The sequence below is a fragment of the Sus scrofa genome, chromosome 14 (genome assembly GCF_000003025.6).
Source record: "Sus scrofa isolate TJ Tabasco breed Duroc chromosome 14, Sscrofa11.1, whole genome shotgun sequence".
NCBI classification, from domain to species: Eukaryota; Metazoa; Chordata; class Mammalia; order Artiodactyla; family Suidae; genus Sus; species Sus scrofa.
In genome coordinates this window covers 34,837,370-34,855,626 of record NC_010456.5, presented here as the reverse complement: position 1 = coordinate 34,855,626, position 18,257 = coordinate 34,837,370, and the positions used below count along the sequence as shown (strand labels likewise).

The 18,257-nt window shown below is 45.5% G+C and overlaps 1 protein-coding gene across 4 annotated transcripts in view; it reads right to left on the bottom strand.

Moving 5' to 3' along the window:
• KSR2 (kinase suppressor of ras 2) overlaps positions 1–18,257 on the bottom strand; it is a 414,659-nt gene that overhangs the window by 234,381 nt on the left and 162,021 nt on the right. For all 4 annotated transcript variants that reach the window (XM_005657319.3, XM_021073978.1, XM_021073979.1 and 1 more), the window contains exon 4: positions 15,866–16,379. In XM_005657319.3, coding sequence (XP_005657376.2) covers positions 15,866–16,379 — 514 coding nt within the window. The remainder of the gene's footprint in view (positions 1–15,865; positions 16,380–18,257) is intronic.

The window sequence follows — 18,257 nt, the reverse complement described above, 5'->3', positions numbered from 1 at the left end:
GAAGTTTCCAGGCTAGGGGTCAAACAACAGCCTACATCACAGCCACGGCAACACTGGATCTGAGCCGTGACTGTGACCTACACTGCAGCTTTGCAGGAATGCTGGATCCTTAACCCACTGAGGGAGGCCAGGGATCAAACCCACATCCTCATGGGTTCCTAGTCTGGTTTGTTTACAGCTGAGCCACAATGGGAACTCCTTCTTTTTTTTTTTTTTTTTTTGCCACTCCCACGGCATGTGGAAGTTCCCCAGCCAGGGATCAAACTCATGCCACAGCAGTGACCCAAACCACTGCAGTGACAATGCCAGATCCTTAACCTGCTGCACTACAAGGGAACTTTCCCCAAAGGCCTTCTTTATCCCTCTCAGCACATCTGACTATTTTAGTCTGCTAACATAGCTTTTTTTGCTCAGCCATAAGTAAGGATCATTTGCTCACTAGGGAATCCCTGGAAGACTTGGCACCATGTAGGCAAAAATGCATGACAAATGAATGAATGAATGAATGAATGGAACTCAATCATCAAATCTTTCCATCCAGGAGTTCCCGTTGTGGCTCAGCAGGTTAAGAACCCGACGAGTATCCATGAGGAGTGGATTCGATCCCTGGGTCCGCTCAGTGGGTTAAAGGATCTGGCATTGCCATGAACTATGGTGTAAGTCAAAGACTCGGCTTGGATCTGGTATTGCTGTAGCTGGGGCATAGGCCAGCAGCTGCAGCTCTGATTCTACCTCTAGCCCAGGAACTCCCATATGCTGCCACTGTGGTCCTAAAAAGAAAAAAAAAAAAAAAAACTTTCCATTCAGTATACAGTATATTTCTTCTGGGGTGGACCCAGGACTGGTACGTGAATACAGAGAACACAAAAGGGAACATATAAGGACAGTCATGATTGTTTTGTGGCCACTTACATCCAAGTGCTAAGGCTACACCCTTGGCTTTAAACAGCTTCTGCATCATGGCCTCCAGTTTCTGGCTGCATTTCTGGGTCTCAGCTGTGCCCAGCCTTGCTCCTGACCTCTGCCTGGGCTTTCAAAGGCCACACTTACAGCCCGCCTCGGTGTGCCCATTCCCCCCTCACGCTGATATCACTCCCACATCCTGGCCCCTATTATCTTAAATCACAGCACTGGGCGGCTGCCCTCAATGACTCAAGTTGCCATCCAGGAGCGAAACGCAGTGGAGAAGTTGGCCCTGGGAGGAATTTTTCTGCCTCCCCATTTATCACACTAAACGGTTCGTCTCAAATTTTATCAAATGGGTCAGATAGCAAGAGAGAGAACAGTGCCTTCTCTTTGTTTTGTTTTTTTTTTTAATTTTGTTTTGTTTTGTTTTTTCCAGAAATGGTACCACCCTCTCAAGTGGATAGATCTGGGCCATTTGATTTGGCAACAAAGTGACATTTCCTCCCCCCCCTCCCCCGCCCCCAGAAGGCTGGCGCCTGCCAGTGGCAAAGCAGAGAGAAAGAGAGAGAAGCAAAAACTCAACGTGATTCCACAAAGAAAGATAAAAAGGACTCATAAATTCTACTCAACGAATGAGGTCCATCAGGAAACCCAGCAGTTTCCTGTATGCAAGATGGGCTTTTATTCCTAGGCATCTCAATTCTGAATCTAATTCTTGTGCTTTTGCTTTCATCCTGGTAATAACAATGACGATCATTCTTCATTCAAGAGCATGAATGACTGAATGAATGAACAAATGAAACTCAATCATAAAATCCTTCCATCTGGCAAACAGTGGGACAGGGTGTTAAGTGGGGCCTGATTTCCCTCTGAACGCAAGACACCAATACTGGTGCCATGCAAACTGTTCTCACGCCACTTGTGGCTGAGCAGCCCTTGGTTTGCATAAACAGCAAGTCTTTAGGATGACACTTCTGGAGGATTCTGGGAAAGTGCATCTATAAGATAATTGCAGCACCACAAACAACAGGGTGCCTATAATAGAAGCTAAGAAATATGTTTAAGAGCTTAGGTAACACTCTTCCTCCAGCTTATTCTTACTTGTCTTTGTTTCATATCTGAAGTCCCAACCCCATCGAGAGACAAACCATTTGCTCTAATCGACAGAATGAAGGGCTTTGGGGAGGAATGGAATATGTTAGACATTAATTAATCAAACACCCCAGTTTCAACTGACTGATAGTGACAGTCCGGGGTGTTGTGTTGAAAAGGATGCTGAAGTCATACTAGGATCCATGAAAAACACCTTCCTCTGGAACTGAAGGGGAAATGGCCAGCCTTATACCTATCAGATATGCCAACCTTGCCTTCGGTCATTTGGCCATCGTTGAATCAGGTCAAATGGGTACTAAAATTTTTTCCCCATTCTCTGTGCCCAGCCAGTCGCATCCAGGAGGTGCCATTAACATGTCACCCAGGATCAGTTATTTACGTGAGCTTTCCTTGGCACTGTTCCCTTCTGTGTGGAGCAAAATAAACATTCCTTTGTTCAAAAATGGTTGACTCTGGAAACTGCTCTTTCTTTAGCACTTTTGACACTCACTGGGGGAATTTGCCTCTGTGTTCAGCTCTGCATCCACCAGGCTTGTCCCTAGGCATGGTCCATGGAAGGGGCCTGGAAATGTCTGCTGAATTCATGTTCCATTTGAACAAATCGCATCCCATCCTCATCTCACTGCAAGAACTTTAGAAACTAATCAGAGGTATAGGTACATCGCCAGGGGGAGATTCCAACGACTTTATTTCAGGTTTCCTCCCTACCAAGAACCAGTCTCCTCGGCTTTGACCATCCAGCTGCAGAGCCACAGGGAAGACTGCGCCCCTCCCCATCTGACAGCCAAAATCTTCTATGCTCGACTCCAAACACAGCTTTCCACCTCCATGAACTTGGGAGTGTGTTTCACCCACACTGGAAAATTAAATCTAATCTTTCGTGCTGAGACTGTGACTTGAAGCTTTCCTCGGAACCACTTGCTCAAGCTCTGCCATAACTAAATACGACCTTAACTCCCTGTTTCTTTAAATGGACTTTTTTTTTCCTTTTTACAGCTGCATCTGTGGCATATGGAAGTCCCCGGGCCAGGGGTCAAATCAGAGCTGCAGCTGTAGATCTACACCACAGCCATAGCAATGCCCGATCCAAGCCCCATTTGTGACCTACACTGCAGCTTTGAAGCAATGCCAGATCCTTAACCCACTAAGCAAGGCCAGGAATCAAACCTGCATCCTCATGGACACTATGTTGGGTTCTTAATCCTTTGAGCCACAACAGGAACTCCTAAAGGGACTTTTTATTTTAGCATCACCTTAAGCAACCAACAACATTGACTGAATCTTGGATCTGATGTGTCAGCCACACATTTTTTTTCTTCTAATAACATGAAAATGTGAACATAATAATTTCAAGTGTTTCAAGCTGCCCGATGTAGGTGATCAAGTCATCTTGCTCACAGCAGTTTGAGTCCCAGGGTATCCAAATCACTGTCCTGAAGTCTTGCTCCACAAGCACACAGATGCAGCAAGGGGGCAACCATTCCCCTCTCTGGGGCTCCAAGCATCAGGGATTCCAACCCAAGTCTTTCTTGGGCAGAAGTCAATGCTCCTCGGGAAGCAGCAAGGCGCAAGGGAAAGGGATTTGGAGTCAAGGCTGGGTTTCAACTCTGGCTCCCACTTACTAGTTGTGGCTCTCAGTAATCTGTCTACCCTTTTTGAGCCTCAGTTTCCTCATCTATAAAATGGGGATAATAACTGCGTCCACTTTATAGGGGATGCTGAGGGAATTAAATAAGAAAATGTGCTTTTAAGTAACTAGCGTGGTGCCTGGGACGTCCTTGACACTCAATAAATCAATGATGGTGTTATTAATATTGACTCCCTCCCCAATCATTCACAAATGCATAGGCAAGGTCTGCCATATTGTCACTAAGCACCCAATGGTGAGCAAAACCAGCAGAGTCTGACAGGACTAAGAGTGGTGGCAAAGATGGCATGGGGAAGAAGACAGAAGGGAAAGACTCTAAAGGGTGGTTGAAGATGAGGGAGGGAAGCCCGAGGGAGCCCCCATGGGAATGCAGGGGGCTGCAAAGGAGGCAGGAAGAACTGACCAAAGCCCTCCAATCCTTCCCAGAGCCCAAGGTCAAAGAAGAGTTCCAGGAGGAAGCCAAGATACACAGTTAGACGGACATAAGTTAGGTATGAGTATTTTGGGTCGGGGGGGTGGCGCACCCACAGCATGCAGAAATTCCGTGGCCAGCGATCAAACCATGCTACAGCAGTGACAATGCCAGATCCTTAACCCACTGAATGACTAGGGAACTCCAAGGTATGACTGTTTCTAATGAACAGAACCTGGCCCGTTCCAGGAAGATGATGATAATGACAAGGATAAAGAAAGATGAGATGGAGTTCCCGTCGTGGCTCAGTGGTTAACGAATCCGACTAGGAATCATGAGGTTGTGTGTTCAATCCCTGGCCTTGCTCAGTGGGTTAAGGATCTGGTGTTGCCGCTGTGGTGTAGGTCACAGATGCAGCTCGGATCCCTCGTTGCTGTGGCTCTGGTGTAGGCCAGATGCTACAGCTCCGATTAGACCCCTAGCCTGGGAACCTCCATATGCCATGGGTGTGGTCTTAGAAAAGACAAAAAAAAAGATGAGAAAGAAATAATACCAGCTCAATGCAAACACTCTCCCAGCAAGCCTGACTTAGGCCACTGTTTCTGGGGGCCCTCTTGGGCACTTCCTCTAGGAGAATCCCCAGTCCATCTAAGAAAAGTAATTAGGAGAGAAGGACAGTGCCTTACCACTTTCCCCCACTGGCTCTGAAACTTAACTGATGGTCAAAAGCAAAAAGCAAAGACGGCAGCACCAGCTTTATAAGATATTTGATTTGATGGACTCCAGGAAGAAAGACCCCCCTGCCCCAGTCCAGACCAAAACATCACCCCCATCACCAACCTTAGTACCTGAGTCCTCCCTTGATCCTTGAAAACACTGCAACTCCTTCCCCCATTAAAATACAAATGCCCCTGGCTCAGCAATTCTATTTCAAAGGAGGTTTCAGAGAGAAACCCTTGCACTTAACACACAAGGAAAGAAGTTCGAGAATTTTTACTGCAGCGCTGGTTGCAAGAGTCAAGACTCAAAAGTAACCTAGACTCTATCAGTCACATGATACATCCCAGTCACGGAACAAAAGGGAAGCAATGCCCCCTGTTGAAGCCTGATACGAACTTCTCCATGGTCTTGGCTTATGCAAAGTCCAAGATCTAACAGGAAGGTTTTCTAACTCTGCCTGCAGGAAGGTAAGGAAGAGGAAAGCTACAGTTATGTGGCCACTCAGAGCTGCCCTGTGTGGAAACGCTAAGAGCCTGAGGCCACAGGCAACAAATTTGTCAGTTTTTTTCCTACTTGCAAATCTATTTTTATGTTTGATCTGTCTTACATTATTAAGATTATGCCTTAACAATATGCCTGTCCTCTCAAACTAGAACTGAAGCTCCTTAAAAGCAGCAGGGGTCCTATCAGATCCTCTTTTCTACGTAGAGTATTATTAATGAATTATTCCCCTGCAGGAAAACTGCAAACAATCAAGGTTACTATCATGGATTCTGAATAACCACCAGGAAAGATTTTTTAAAATAGTGACAATGAATAGCACAATTATCTAGCCTCTGCTATGTGTCAGGCTCTGTTCTAAGCACTTGACAGATATAAACTCTTCCAACAACACTATAAACTAGGTGCCATATGAGCCCCATTACATAGATGAGAAAACCAAGGCTCAGAGAGGGTAATCAAATTGTCTAGGGTCACACAGCCAAGAAGCAGTGAAGTCAGAATGCAGACCATGCCCCTTGGCTCCAGAACCCATGCCCTAATGCCACCATGGGCCTTGGATTAGAAGGAACCACAACTCCGGTACTTAACTGGTCTGAATAAGTTTGGACGAGGCATACTCTCTCTTAAAGCCAATTCCCTTGCCTGTAAAATGGAATGTTTGAGGATTAAATAAGATACACTATGTAAGGTGCCAGCATACAAAAAGCAATACAACACGATAAGTGACAGCTATGATCTGTATTAGCCTAACAATCATTCAATCGGCAAACGTCTTGAGTAAAAATGTGTCCACGCAGCTGTGTCTAGAGCTCAGTGCAATTATATTAGTGATTAACTTTATTCCTTAGTTTGGTTTTCCCCCAAATCAGGCCCTAAAGCAGGTTTGGGGGTGCAAGCAGGATACATGGGAGGTGGTCCCAGGAAACATGATGAGGTAAGAGGTGAGGCAGGGAAAAGAAGGAAAAGCCCCAGAGGATGTGTTACTGGGGGGGAGTCTTGTTCCACTGTGGACACCTGGGGCTCGGCCCCTCTGAGGACCCTCCAAGAGGGTGTGTAGAACACATTCCAGAATGGCCCCACTGAGAGCAGATTCACGCACAACTCTTATCCCTACTGGTCAAAGCTTGCTCCTGCGGGTATGGACTGCTCTGCCCTCAAGCACTGCTCTGCTACCCCAAGAAAGCCCCCAGGCAGGGCCACAGGTGCCAGAGGTAGGACCTGGGTGTGCCCAGGCTCTGTCCCCAAAGCTGCAGGTAACATCCAGCCCAGGGGGTGCAGGCAGAGCCACACCTGCCACCTGTGTGACGGAGCAGGGCCCTGTGGGGCTCCTGGGCACAAAACCCTTTCCATGTCCCCCATTTCTTGTTTTAGGAAATGGGCCTCATTTAGCCTCCGTGGCCCTCCCTGAGTTCCAAGGGGCAGGTTCAGACAGTTGCTGATCAGGGAAGGAAGGGGCTGCAGAGACCAGGGAGGAACAGTCAAGAAACAACAGTACAGCCTTGGGACAGGGTCCTGACCCTCTCAAAGGAGTCACATGATAATGTAGGTATCTTATACACCGAAGAGAAAAGTTATGTGCTTTATTCTTCTTCATGACTCAGTGAATTTTATTACATTTTACATATTTTTTAACTCAGTGAATTTTATTACACTTATAGTTGTTCAACGATCATCACAAGCCAATTTTATAGCATTTCCATCCCCCCCAAAACGAATACTTTAAAAGTGAACAGCTTGAGCCCTTCCTTGTGCTTTTCCTTCATTGGACTGTATCCTAAAAACAATCATCTGTGAGCTAAAGATCAGCCACCCTGAGCACAACTGTCTGTGGGTTAAAGATCATTAGCACATGATTTTTTCAGGACGTTTCCTAATTTGTTCTAATCTCTGATCTATATGCCCTTTTCACAAGTACTGTTATTCCAGGCAATAACCCAGAGGACCACAACCAGGATCATGCCAAGATCTCCTGACACCAGTTTCAATGACTAAGATTCCCCCAAAGAAAGAAAAATGCAGGTTTACCCCAATCCTGATTCTTTTTTTTTTTCCTTTTTTTTTTTTTTTTTTTTTTTTAATGTCTTTTTAGGGCCGCACCCGCAGCATACAGAGGATCCCAGGCTACAGGTCACATTGGAGCTGTAGCCACCAGCCTCACCACAGACACAACAACACAGGATGGGAACTGCATCTGCAACGTACACCACAGCTCACGGCAGCGCTGGATTCTTAACCCACTGAGCGACGCCAGGGATCAAACCCCTCACGTATGCTAGTCTGGTTTGCTAACCGCTGAGCCACAACAGGAACTCCGCAATCCTGATTCTTATCCGACACCCTGTTTTTCTCATTTTAGACTATAGAACTCCCTGCAATTTTTCCCCAAGGGAGGGCACAGTCTTTAAGGCATTAGCCTGCCGTGGTCCCCTTTGCCTGGCAAGACAATAAAAGCTATTTTTTTTCCTCTTCACCCAAAACTCTGTCTATGAGTTTCTATTCGGCACTGGTGGACAGAGGCCGAGTTTCAGTAATGCAAGCAGTGGGCAGACACAGACTCCTCTCAGGGGAAGTGACAGTTCCCTCACGACTCGCTTCCAGTCACAAGGCTGGTCAGCGGCAAAGCTGGAACCACCACCATTACACCCAGGCTCCTCCTAAAACTGGGAGCTAAGCAAATGGAGCTGTTCCAAAAGCCTCCTAGGAAACTCTCACCTCCATAAAGAGAAATAACAAGAGACAGAGGCAGGCTCTGGGAAGCAAAATGACTCTGCAGAGAATCAGAACCAATCTCACCAGAATAATATCGTCAATCCTTCCTGGTCAATAACAAGGCACCTCAGACAAAATATCTATTCCCCAAACCACAGCACACCTCACCGCAAGAAATCATAATAAAATAAGCACACTGTCGAGCTAAATTTTCATTGCGGAACCTCAGAGCTGCTATGTCAGTAGGAATGTATCGAGGGATGGTTCACGGCAGGGTGGGGTGGAGGGTGTTTTTATAACCCTCCAGGGCAAATAGGGAGAGACGGCTCCATGGATATTTGGAAAGGCAAACGGATTCTAATTGCGTCTCATGGGAGTCATCACAGGAATGAAAGGGTCAGCAGCTTCAGGGAAAAGGAGAGGCCTCAGTGAGGGTAAGAGCTTATTCTTACTCCAGACCCAGGGAGGAGGGCCTGGAATCTAGGCTAGAAGGTGAAGGTTGAGGTTGAATGGGAAGACGCAGCTGTGAACTTTCTTATGCGAGGTAATGACAATACTTTTTCCTTTTATGGCCACACCCATGGCATATGCAGTTCCCCAGAGAGGGATTGAATCTGAGCTGCACCTGTAGCAATGCTGGGTCCTTTAACCCATTGCACAGGGCCAGGGATTGAACCCATACCTCCACAGCAACCTGAGCCGCTGCAGTCAGATTCTTAACCCAGTGCACCACAGTGGGAACTCCGGGTAATGACAACACTTAAGAAAAAAACTGATAAGCATAAATTTTACTGCAAATAAATATAAACTATGTTATATATAATATACATAGCATATATTGTTATAAACATTATCAAAAACCTTGTCAAAGACCTCACTAATTCAAAATAGGGAACTCAGTGTGAGTTGGAGGCAAGTCCACATAGCAGAGTTTTTCAAGGGAAGCTGTGGGTGAAGGGTGACCTCAACCTTTTCATCTTTTGCAAATGGCAATTTGACCTTAGGTTGATTTTTAAGCTCTGATCTTCTGACTCTAAAGGGGCAATTTGACTCTGTGAATAGACCATGCTGCTCATGACAGAAATGCCTCCAGTGGGTAGACTGCATGGAGACTGGGCGTTCTCAGTGTCAACTTGAAATACCTGATGAGGAATCCACAGCCTTGGGGATCCTGGAGGAGTGCAATGGTTATAACCGGGCAGGTTCCCTGCAGGGACCCTAGGAGCAACACTAATGGGGTTTTTATAATAGCTATTATCCCCGAAGCCAGGATGGTTCCCACACCTGCTTGGTGTGGATCTCATCACTCTGCACCTCAACTGCCACTTGGAGGTGAGGACAAGGAAGAGCAACAACCTGAGGACCAACAATGTTACACATGACGCTGCCCTGTATCCTCCTGCATCAGTCAGATGCCAAGTGTGACCAATATTAATCTCACGAGTCTAAATACTTAGTTTGACCTAAAAGGACCCTGGGCATAAGCATAACTATGTTGTGATACACAAATACTCCACTCTCACCCTTATAAATATATTAGAGTTCAGAGTTCCCACTGTGGAACAATGGGTTAAGAATCCAACTGCAGAAACTCAGGTTGCTGCAGAGGTGCTAGTTCAATCCCCGGCCCAGCTCAGTGGGTTAAAGAATATGGTGTTACCTCAGCTGTGGCTCAGGTTGCAGCTGTGGCTTGGATTCAATCCCTGGCCTGGGAACTTCCATATGCTGTGGGTATGGCCATAAAAAAATAAAAAATAAAAAAATATACATTAGAGTTCACTATTAGCATTAGCACAATGATCCGTAGGTGCATGCCAGTGAGTTTGAGTTATTTCAAATAATTGGTCTCCTAAAATAAATGAAAAGAGCCCCCTTGACATCTCCTTCACATAATGAATCTGTTGAGGAAAGTCTGTTTTCACACAAGCTACAAATGATATAGGTCTCAGATACAGAGGTATGAATTCAGCATGAGGATGGAGTGTGGGTTTCCTCCAGTCTATTCTCTTTATGCCCACGTCAGCTGAGGGTTTTCACACTCTGCCCTAGGAGGACAGAGGTGAAATGTACTCATACACAAACCATACAGAGGCCTGAAAGCAGAGGTCTGAACAAAGGAATGTTCTCAACGACCCTTAAGGGAAAAGAAGATTTCTAAAAGGGATAAGGTGTGAGAAGGTCATAAATGGAATATGTATATTTATGCAGGGTTAATAGAGGCAAGTCACATTGGAAAAGCCATATGGTATGGTTCTGATTATGAAGAAAGGGAACTAGATATGCACAAACAGACATAATATATGTACACAAGGACGCTTATCAAAGTATTAAGAGCAGTTCTAGTCATCCTCTACAGCAAGGCAAAGGGGACTTTGACTTTGTACTGCTTCCGTTTTATACTGCTTTTATTTTCAAAAGAAAGCTGTATCTGGGAAATAGTTCTATAATTGAAACAAAATCATTGTCGGAAATTATTTTTAAAAAGAATTTTTTTTAAAAAAGGAGGGGGATTTACAACAGAATTAATACTGAGCTACTCCTATGCATTTAAAATGTGATTCAGGAGTTCCCATTGTTGGCCTAGTGAGTTAAGAACCTGATGTTGTCTCTGTGAGGATGTGGGTTCGATCCTTTAGCAGGTTAAGGATCTAGCACTGCCACAAGCTGCACTGTAGGTCACAGATGCAGCTCAGATCCAGTGCTTTCCATGGCTGTGGTGCAGGCTGGCAGCTGCAGCTCTGATTCAGCCACTAGCCTGGGAACTTCCAGATGCCACACCTGCGGCCCTCCCCTCCCCCCCAAAAAAAGAAGGAGAGAGAGAGAGAAGCAGACTGACAGTAGAGAACAAACTCCCTAGCAGGGAGGGATGATATAGGGGTAGGGGAGTAAGAGGCACAAACTATTAGGTATCAAATAAACTATAAAAATACACTGTACAACACAGAATATAGCCCATATTTTATAATAACTATAAATGGAGTACAATCTTTAAAAATTGTGAATCATTATATTGTACACTTATAATATATAGCAACTATACTTCAATTTTTTAAAAGACGAGAAAAAAAAAAGAAACATTGGTCTTGGCAATGATTTTTTGGGTATGACACCAAAACCACAAGAAACAAAAACAAAAATAAATAAGTGGGACATATCAAACTATAAAGCTTCTGCACAGCAAAAGAAAAAAATCAGAAATAAAAAGGCAACCTATAGAATAGGAGAAAATATTTGCAAACCACATGTCTAATAGGGGTTAATATCCAAAATACCTACAGACCTCCTATAACTCAATAGTTAAAAAAAAAAAAAAGCTCAATTTAAAAAGGCGAAAGACCTAAATAGACATTTTCCCAAAGAAGATTTACAAGTTTACAAATGGCCAACATGCATATGCATATTATCAGGGAAATACAAACCAAAACCACAATGAGATATCACCTCACACCAGTTAGAATGGTTATCAAGAATAAGACAAAAGATAATAAGCGCAAGTGAGGATGTGGAGAAAAGGAAACAGTTGGGTACTGCTGATGAGATTATAAATTGATACAGCCACTACAGAAAACAGTAGGGAGGTTCCTCAAAGACTTACAAATAGAACTACCATATGATCTAGCAATCCCACTCCTGGGTATATATATCCAAAGAAGATAAAATTGTCATCTCTAAGAGATATCTATATCCCAATGTTCACTGCCAAGAGCCAAGACATGGAAGCAACCTAAATGCACACTTATGGATGAATGGATAAAGAAAACGTAGCATATGTATACACACATACACGGACACACACAATGGACTATTAGTCAAACATAAAAAAGAAGAAAATCCTGCCATTTGCAATAATATGGATTGAGCTTGAGAGCATCATGTTAAGGGAAATAAGTCAGACAGTGAAAGGCAAATGCTCCATGGTCTCACTTTATGTGGAATCTAAAAACATCAAATTATAGAAACAGAGAATAGAACGGTGGTTGCCAGGGACTGAGGAGATTGGGAGTGGGAGAAATTGGGAGATGCTGGTCAAAGGGGTCAAACTTCCAGTTCCAAGAATAGGTTCTGGGGAATCTAATGTACATGCTGACTGTTTAACAATACAGTAGTGTTAGTACTTGAAAGTTGCTCAGAGAGTAAATCTCAACTGTTCTCAACAAACACAAAAAAGGTAATTATGTGAGGTGATGGATGTGTTAACTAACCTTACTGTGATCACCATTTCACAATACTTTCACAATATGTATGTATGCTCAGTCAACACACTGCACACCTTGAACCTACACTGTTGTTTGTCAATTACATCTCAATAATGCTGGGGAAAAAACAAATAGGCAAAGGCAGCCTACCCGGTAGATTAAAAGATGACGTGTCTGTTTCACCAGGCAGGCTCTGCATTCTGGTCAAATACCACCCCACCATGGCAAACAGACCCCAAATGCCTCTCCTACCTTCCACCGCAGCACCCTATATTCTAGCCTTCCTGCAGCCTTCCCCACACCCTCCCCCTAAGGTCTCAACAGCCCCTCCATCTCTCTGGCTCTCAGAAAACCATAAAAACTAAGCCCAACTCCAATCAAAGAAACATCTGGGAGGTCTCATCATGGCTCAGAGGTAACGAACCCAACTAGTATCCATGAGGATACAGGTTCCATAGCTGGTTTACTGGGTTAAGGATCCAGAGTTGAGAGCTGTGGCCTAAGTCATAGAGAGAGCTCAGAACCCATGTTGCTGTGGCTGTGGTGTAGGCCGGCAGCTGCAGCTCCAATTCAACCCCTAGCCTGGGAACTTCCATATGCCGCACATGCAGTCCCAAAAAAGAAAAAAGAAAAAAAGAAAAAAAAAAAAAAAGAGGAAATCTATCTGCTCCCTGATTAAGCCTCTGATGTCCTATGTATATCTGTTGAAGCGGTATGTTTCTGATCTAAATTTCACACAGAAGCTTGAGTAAAGGAGCTCTGTAAAATCAGATCTGATCGTGTCTTCCACCTAAATCACTGCAAGGCCTTCCCCTTTAAGGCCTTAGAGGGGAGTATCACTTTCCACATCAGTTTCTGCCAGGGCAAACTACAGCCTGAGGGCCAAATGCAGCCAGGCACCTGTGTTTACAAATAAAGTTTTATTGGCACAGCATCACGCCTATTTATTCAGCTGTTGTCTGGCTGTTCCTACGACGATAGCAGAGACATGTAGACCACCTGCCCCCGCAAAGCCTAAAGCTTTTATTATCTGGCCCTTTACAGAAAACGTGTGCCAATGCTCAGCTTTCCTGCCTAACTCTTTTTCTGTCTTTGTTGAAAAATATATGTAACATAAAATTACCATTTTAAACATTGGTTAAGGGCACAATTCAGTGGCATTAAGTACATTTGCAATGTTGTGCAACCATGGCCACTATCCACTTCCAGAAATTTGCACTTCGCAAACTGAAACTCTGTACCCAGTAAACACTACCACCTCATGCCCCCTCCTCCAGCCCCTGGCAACCTCTATTCCACTTTATCTCCATGTGAATATGAAGAATTCTCTTGCTGGTTTCTAGGCACCTCATATAAGAGGAATCATATACCATAGCTGCCCTTTTGCGCCTGGCTTATTTCACTTAGCATAACATTTTCAAGGTTCAGCCATGTGGTAGCAGGTGTCAGAATTACAACCATTTTTGTGACCGAATAATCTTTTGTTGCTGATGGACACTTGGGTTGTTCCCACCTGGTGGCTACTGTGACTAGTGCCACCCCTGCCTAACTTGAGAGTTTCTTCTTACATCACAGGCCTGCTTCCTTAGCCACAGAGGCCTTCTGCAATTCCTCAAATGTGCCATGCACCCTTCCTGGAACAGCTCCCACCCCTTCCACCATCTTAATCCCTCATTAGCCTTCAGTCCAAACAGTTTCTCTGGGAACCATGCCTGCCCAAACCCTCCCCAGTCCCCCCACTCACCTCCCTGCCAGTGAAAACTCAATCAGGTCCCTAAGCTCTGACAGTATCCTGCACTTTCTCCAGTAACACTGTTCGTAATTACTGGACATAAGATTATAACACCTATGTTTGGTTATTTGATTAAAGTCAGTCTTCACGAAGCCTAGGGCTATGTCTCCTTCTCCTTACCATTATACCCCTGCCACCCAGCCCAGAGCCTAGAACACATCACATTCCCTCAATTCTAAGATGCATATATTTTTACCTTTCTCACAGGATGCATCTTACAATCAACATCTTAGATTCTTAGTCAAGTGCATATGGTAATGAGAGTTCAGGGAACACAGGCTAAATCATTGAAATGGAAATGCAATGAAACATTCCCTAATGTTCCTCCCACATCCAAACTCCCAGAACAGGGGTCTAGGCCTCTCGCACACAATAGTTCCCCCCCCACAAATTTAGACCCTTTCCTGCAGCTCCTAATAAGATTCTATATAACCATTTCATCGTCTATGCTTCAAATGCACTTTTGTAAAATGTAAATATTTAAAACATGCCACCCACTTTTGTGACCCTATTTAGCATTTCTTCCATTTTTTAATACACTGAGAATCTCAAAAGCCTGCAAAGGACTCAGATCACAGTCCCCTTCTGAGGGGCCCTGAAAAGCGTTGCTCCACTTCTCCATTTCTGGCATGCAGCAACAGACAGCACGTCACCCTCTGCTGGCCTCAAGAACCGCTCCCCAAACCAGAGCCAGGTACACCCCCCCCCCTCCAAGCCAAAGCCAGGTACACACCACATCCACTTTCATGATTTTTCTCCCCTGGTTCCCCACCTTCAACTTTTGTATGATGACCTTTGCTCTGATAGTCCATTTCGCCACACCCTGAGCCCCCTCCCACCCCAAGCAGAGCTGGGCCTGCATCTTAGGTATAAACACAGAGCAAGTCAGAGCTGCACCATCCAGCAGCCACTTGACACAGGTAGCCATTCCACACGTGGAATGTAGCCAGTATAAAGTGAGATGAGCTACAGATGTAAAACACACTCCAGATTTCAAACCATTATGGAGAAAAGAATGCAAAATATTGGGGAGTTCCCATAGTGGCTCAGCAGAAATGAATCTGACCAGCATCCATGAGGACACAGGTTTGATCTCTGGCCTCGCTCAGTGGGTTAAGGATTCGGCATTGCCATAAGCTGTGGTGTATGTCGCAGACGTGGCTCGGATCTGGTGTTGCTGTGGCTATGATGTAGGTCAGCAGCTACAGCTCTGATTTGATCCCTAGCCTGGGAACCTCCATATGCTGCAGGTACGGCCCTAAAAAGACCAAAAAGAAAAAAAGTGCAAAATATTTCTGTAATAATATTTTACACTGATTCTACCTTGAAATAGTAATGCTTTGGGTAAAATGACATACTGATATAATGGGTTAAATGACATATTTTGAAAATTAATATCACTTGCTTCTTTTTACTTTTGTTAATGCAGCTACTAGAAAACGTATGGTTGCATATGCAGCTGGCCTCCTATTTCCAAGAGTAGCACTGACTAAGACCGACTCTGTGGGTCGAAAACTTTGCCTGTACGTTGCCAGATAGTAAAGATTTCAGCTTTGGGGGCCATATTCAACTCGCCCACTGCAGCAGGAAAGCACTCACAGACAATTCAGAAAGGAATGAACCCAGACGTGTTGCAATAAATTCAGATTTGGCTCCTGGGCTACTATAGTTTTCCAACCCCTACTTTAGAGCATTAATATTAGTAAAAAGGGTCATTTCTAGGAAATTCTCTTCTATTCATTTTCTAGAGCAGCCATTAGGGAAACTCCACGTTTCATTCCCCTGGAGGAGGGAAATATAAGTTGAAAACAGCCTTCCCCAACTGGGAGGCTCAGCTGCCCCGGGCACCCACCAAATGCACTCACTTGGGTGTGTGGGCCTCGTCTACGCGGTGACCCAGCTGGAATTCGTGCGACTTGCTCCGATGCAGGGCCGTGAAACCCGGGATCAAGTGGATCAGCTTCCGGGAAGAAGGCGGTGGGGTCCCCGGGGGCTTCAGTTTGTTCTTCCTCCTCATGGGTGGCGTGCCCGGTGGGGTCACGGTGGTGACAATGTTGGGGGTGCGCGGTGGGGTGCGGACCGCATGCCGCTGCCGGGGGGATGGGGGCAGGGAACGGTGGCCCGACTCCAGTGGCGGGGGCGGGCACAGGCCCGGGTAGGCATCCACGGTGAGCCTGTCCACGTGGGTGTACACGGGGGTCCCGGGGGTGGGGCTGGCGTGACAGTAGTGCTGGATGCACTTGGACTGGACCCTGGGGCTCTGGGAGAGATGGGTGCGGATCCACGGGGTCGGCTCCGGAGGGCACACGGGGTTGTTTTCCTTCCCCGTCTCTGTGGTGGGCCACTGGATGGTCCAGTCTTGTTTGGAAAGGTTGCCTCCTGAGTTGGAACAAAGGAGCAGAGACAACGGATGAGCCATGAGAAAGCCAGGTGCATGAGTTACCATATATGCACATTACTGTATGTACGTTACCGTGTATGAACATTACGCCGTATTCACCGCACACCATGTGCAGACTACAGCGTAAACTTGATGTGCTGTACGTCACATTTATGTAAATTATGCCTGATATGCCGTAGGCACATTTACATAAATTCAACCACACCCACTTGGCCCTCTCAAAAAGAATGAAATCCTTTCACTGACCCTCTCCCTGTAGCCCCCATTCAACAGCCTTGCCCTTCACTGTCCCTGGATTGAGAAGCCCACAATTCAAATGCCCAGAAAAGCGAAGAGGTTAATTCTTGCCTTTTGAGCATCAAAGGGTCCTAGTTCCAGCCTTTGTCTCAAAGCACTTTAAAGAATTTTCAAAGATAACCTTTCAATTACACAGCAATTTTCATATCTAACCCCCAGGTGAGATACATGAATTCCGCAGACATCAAGTTCACGCCCATCACTCCCTGGCTGCTTATTAAGCTATGGCACAATGCTTCTGGATCTATCACTGCTGTGTACTTGATCATGCATTCATTGGACATGCCAGGTGCTGTGCTTGGAAAAGGCACAACAGACCACACACATCCAGGCTCTGATCCCCTGGACTGATATTCTGCTGAAGGAGGACAAGATAGACAAGATATAACAGATAAGAAAGCGTACTTGGGAAAGGATTTCAGACGGTTCTTAGTGATGGGAGAGAAACAGAATGATGTGATAAGAAAGGTACTTGTAATGGTGAATGGGTAAACTGTGATACAAACTACAGAACACTTCTCGGCCTCAGAAAGGAATGAAGACGGACACACCATCTGGGTGACTCTGTGGAGAATTATGCTAAGCGAAAAAAAGCCCATCCCAAAGTCACCGTATGACTCCAGTTGTGTACCATTGTTGACATGATAACATTTAGAAATGGAGGACAGTTTGGAGGTTGCCAAGGGTGAGGGAGGAAGGACAGAGGCAGGGGGGACGTGGATGTGGCTGTAAAAGAACAACATGAGGAGTTCCCTGGTGGCCTAGTAGATTAAGGACATGGCGTTGTCACTGCTGGGGTTGAAGGCACTGAGGTGGCGAAGGTTCAGGAAGGTTCAGTCCCTGGCCCGGGAACTTCCTCATGCCATGGGTGCAACCAAAACAACAACAACAACATGAAGACCATGTATAGTGTTGGAACTGTCCGGTATCTTCACTGTGGGGGTGGATACATGAACCACCAGGGTGACAACACTGCACAGAACTAAATCCACACCCACACAAGTACATGCAAAACTGGGGAGATCTGGACAAGAGAGTAGGTTGTATCGATGTCAGTATTCTGGTTGTGGTATTTCACTGCAGTTCTGCAAAAAAGTTAGCCCTGAGAGAAACTGAGCAAACGGTACAAGGACTCTGTTATGGGCTAAATGTGTCTTCCTGAAATTCATATGTTGAAATCCTAACCCCCTGGGTGATGGTATGTGGAGGTGGGGACTTTGGGAGGTAATTAGCTTAAATGGGGGTGGAGTCCTCATGGTGAGATTAGCGCCCTTGTGAGAAACTGAAGAGAGAAGAGCTGCAAGGAAAGGACACCCGAGGCCATGAAGGTGGCTGTCTGCAAGCCAGGAAGCTGGTCCTCAACAAGAACCAAATCAGCTAACACCTTTTTTTTTTTTTTTTTTTTTTTTTTTTTTGCCCTGTAGGACTGCACCCAAGGCATATAGAGGTTCCCAGGCTAGGGGTTGAGTCAGAGCTACAGCTGCCAGCCTATACCACAGCCACAGCAACGCAGGATCCAAGACATGTCTTCTATCTACATCACAGCTCATGGCAACCCC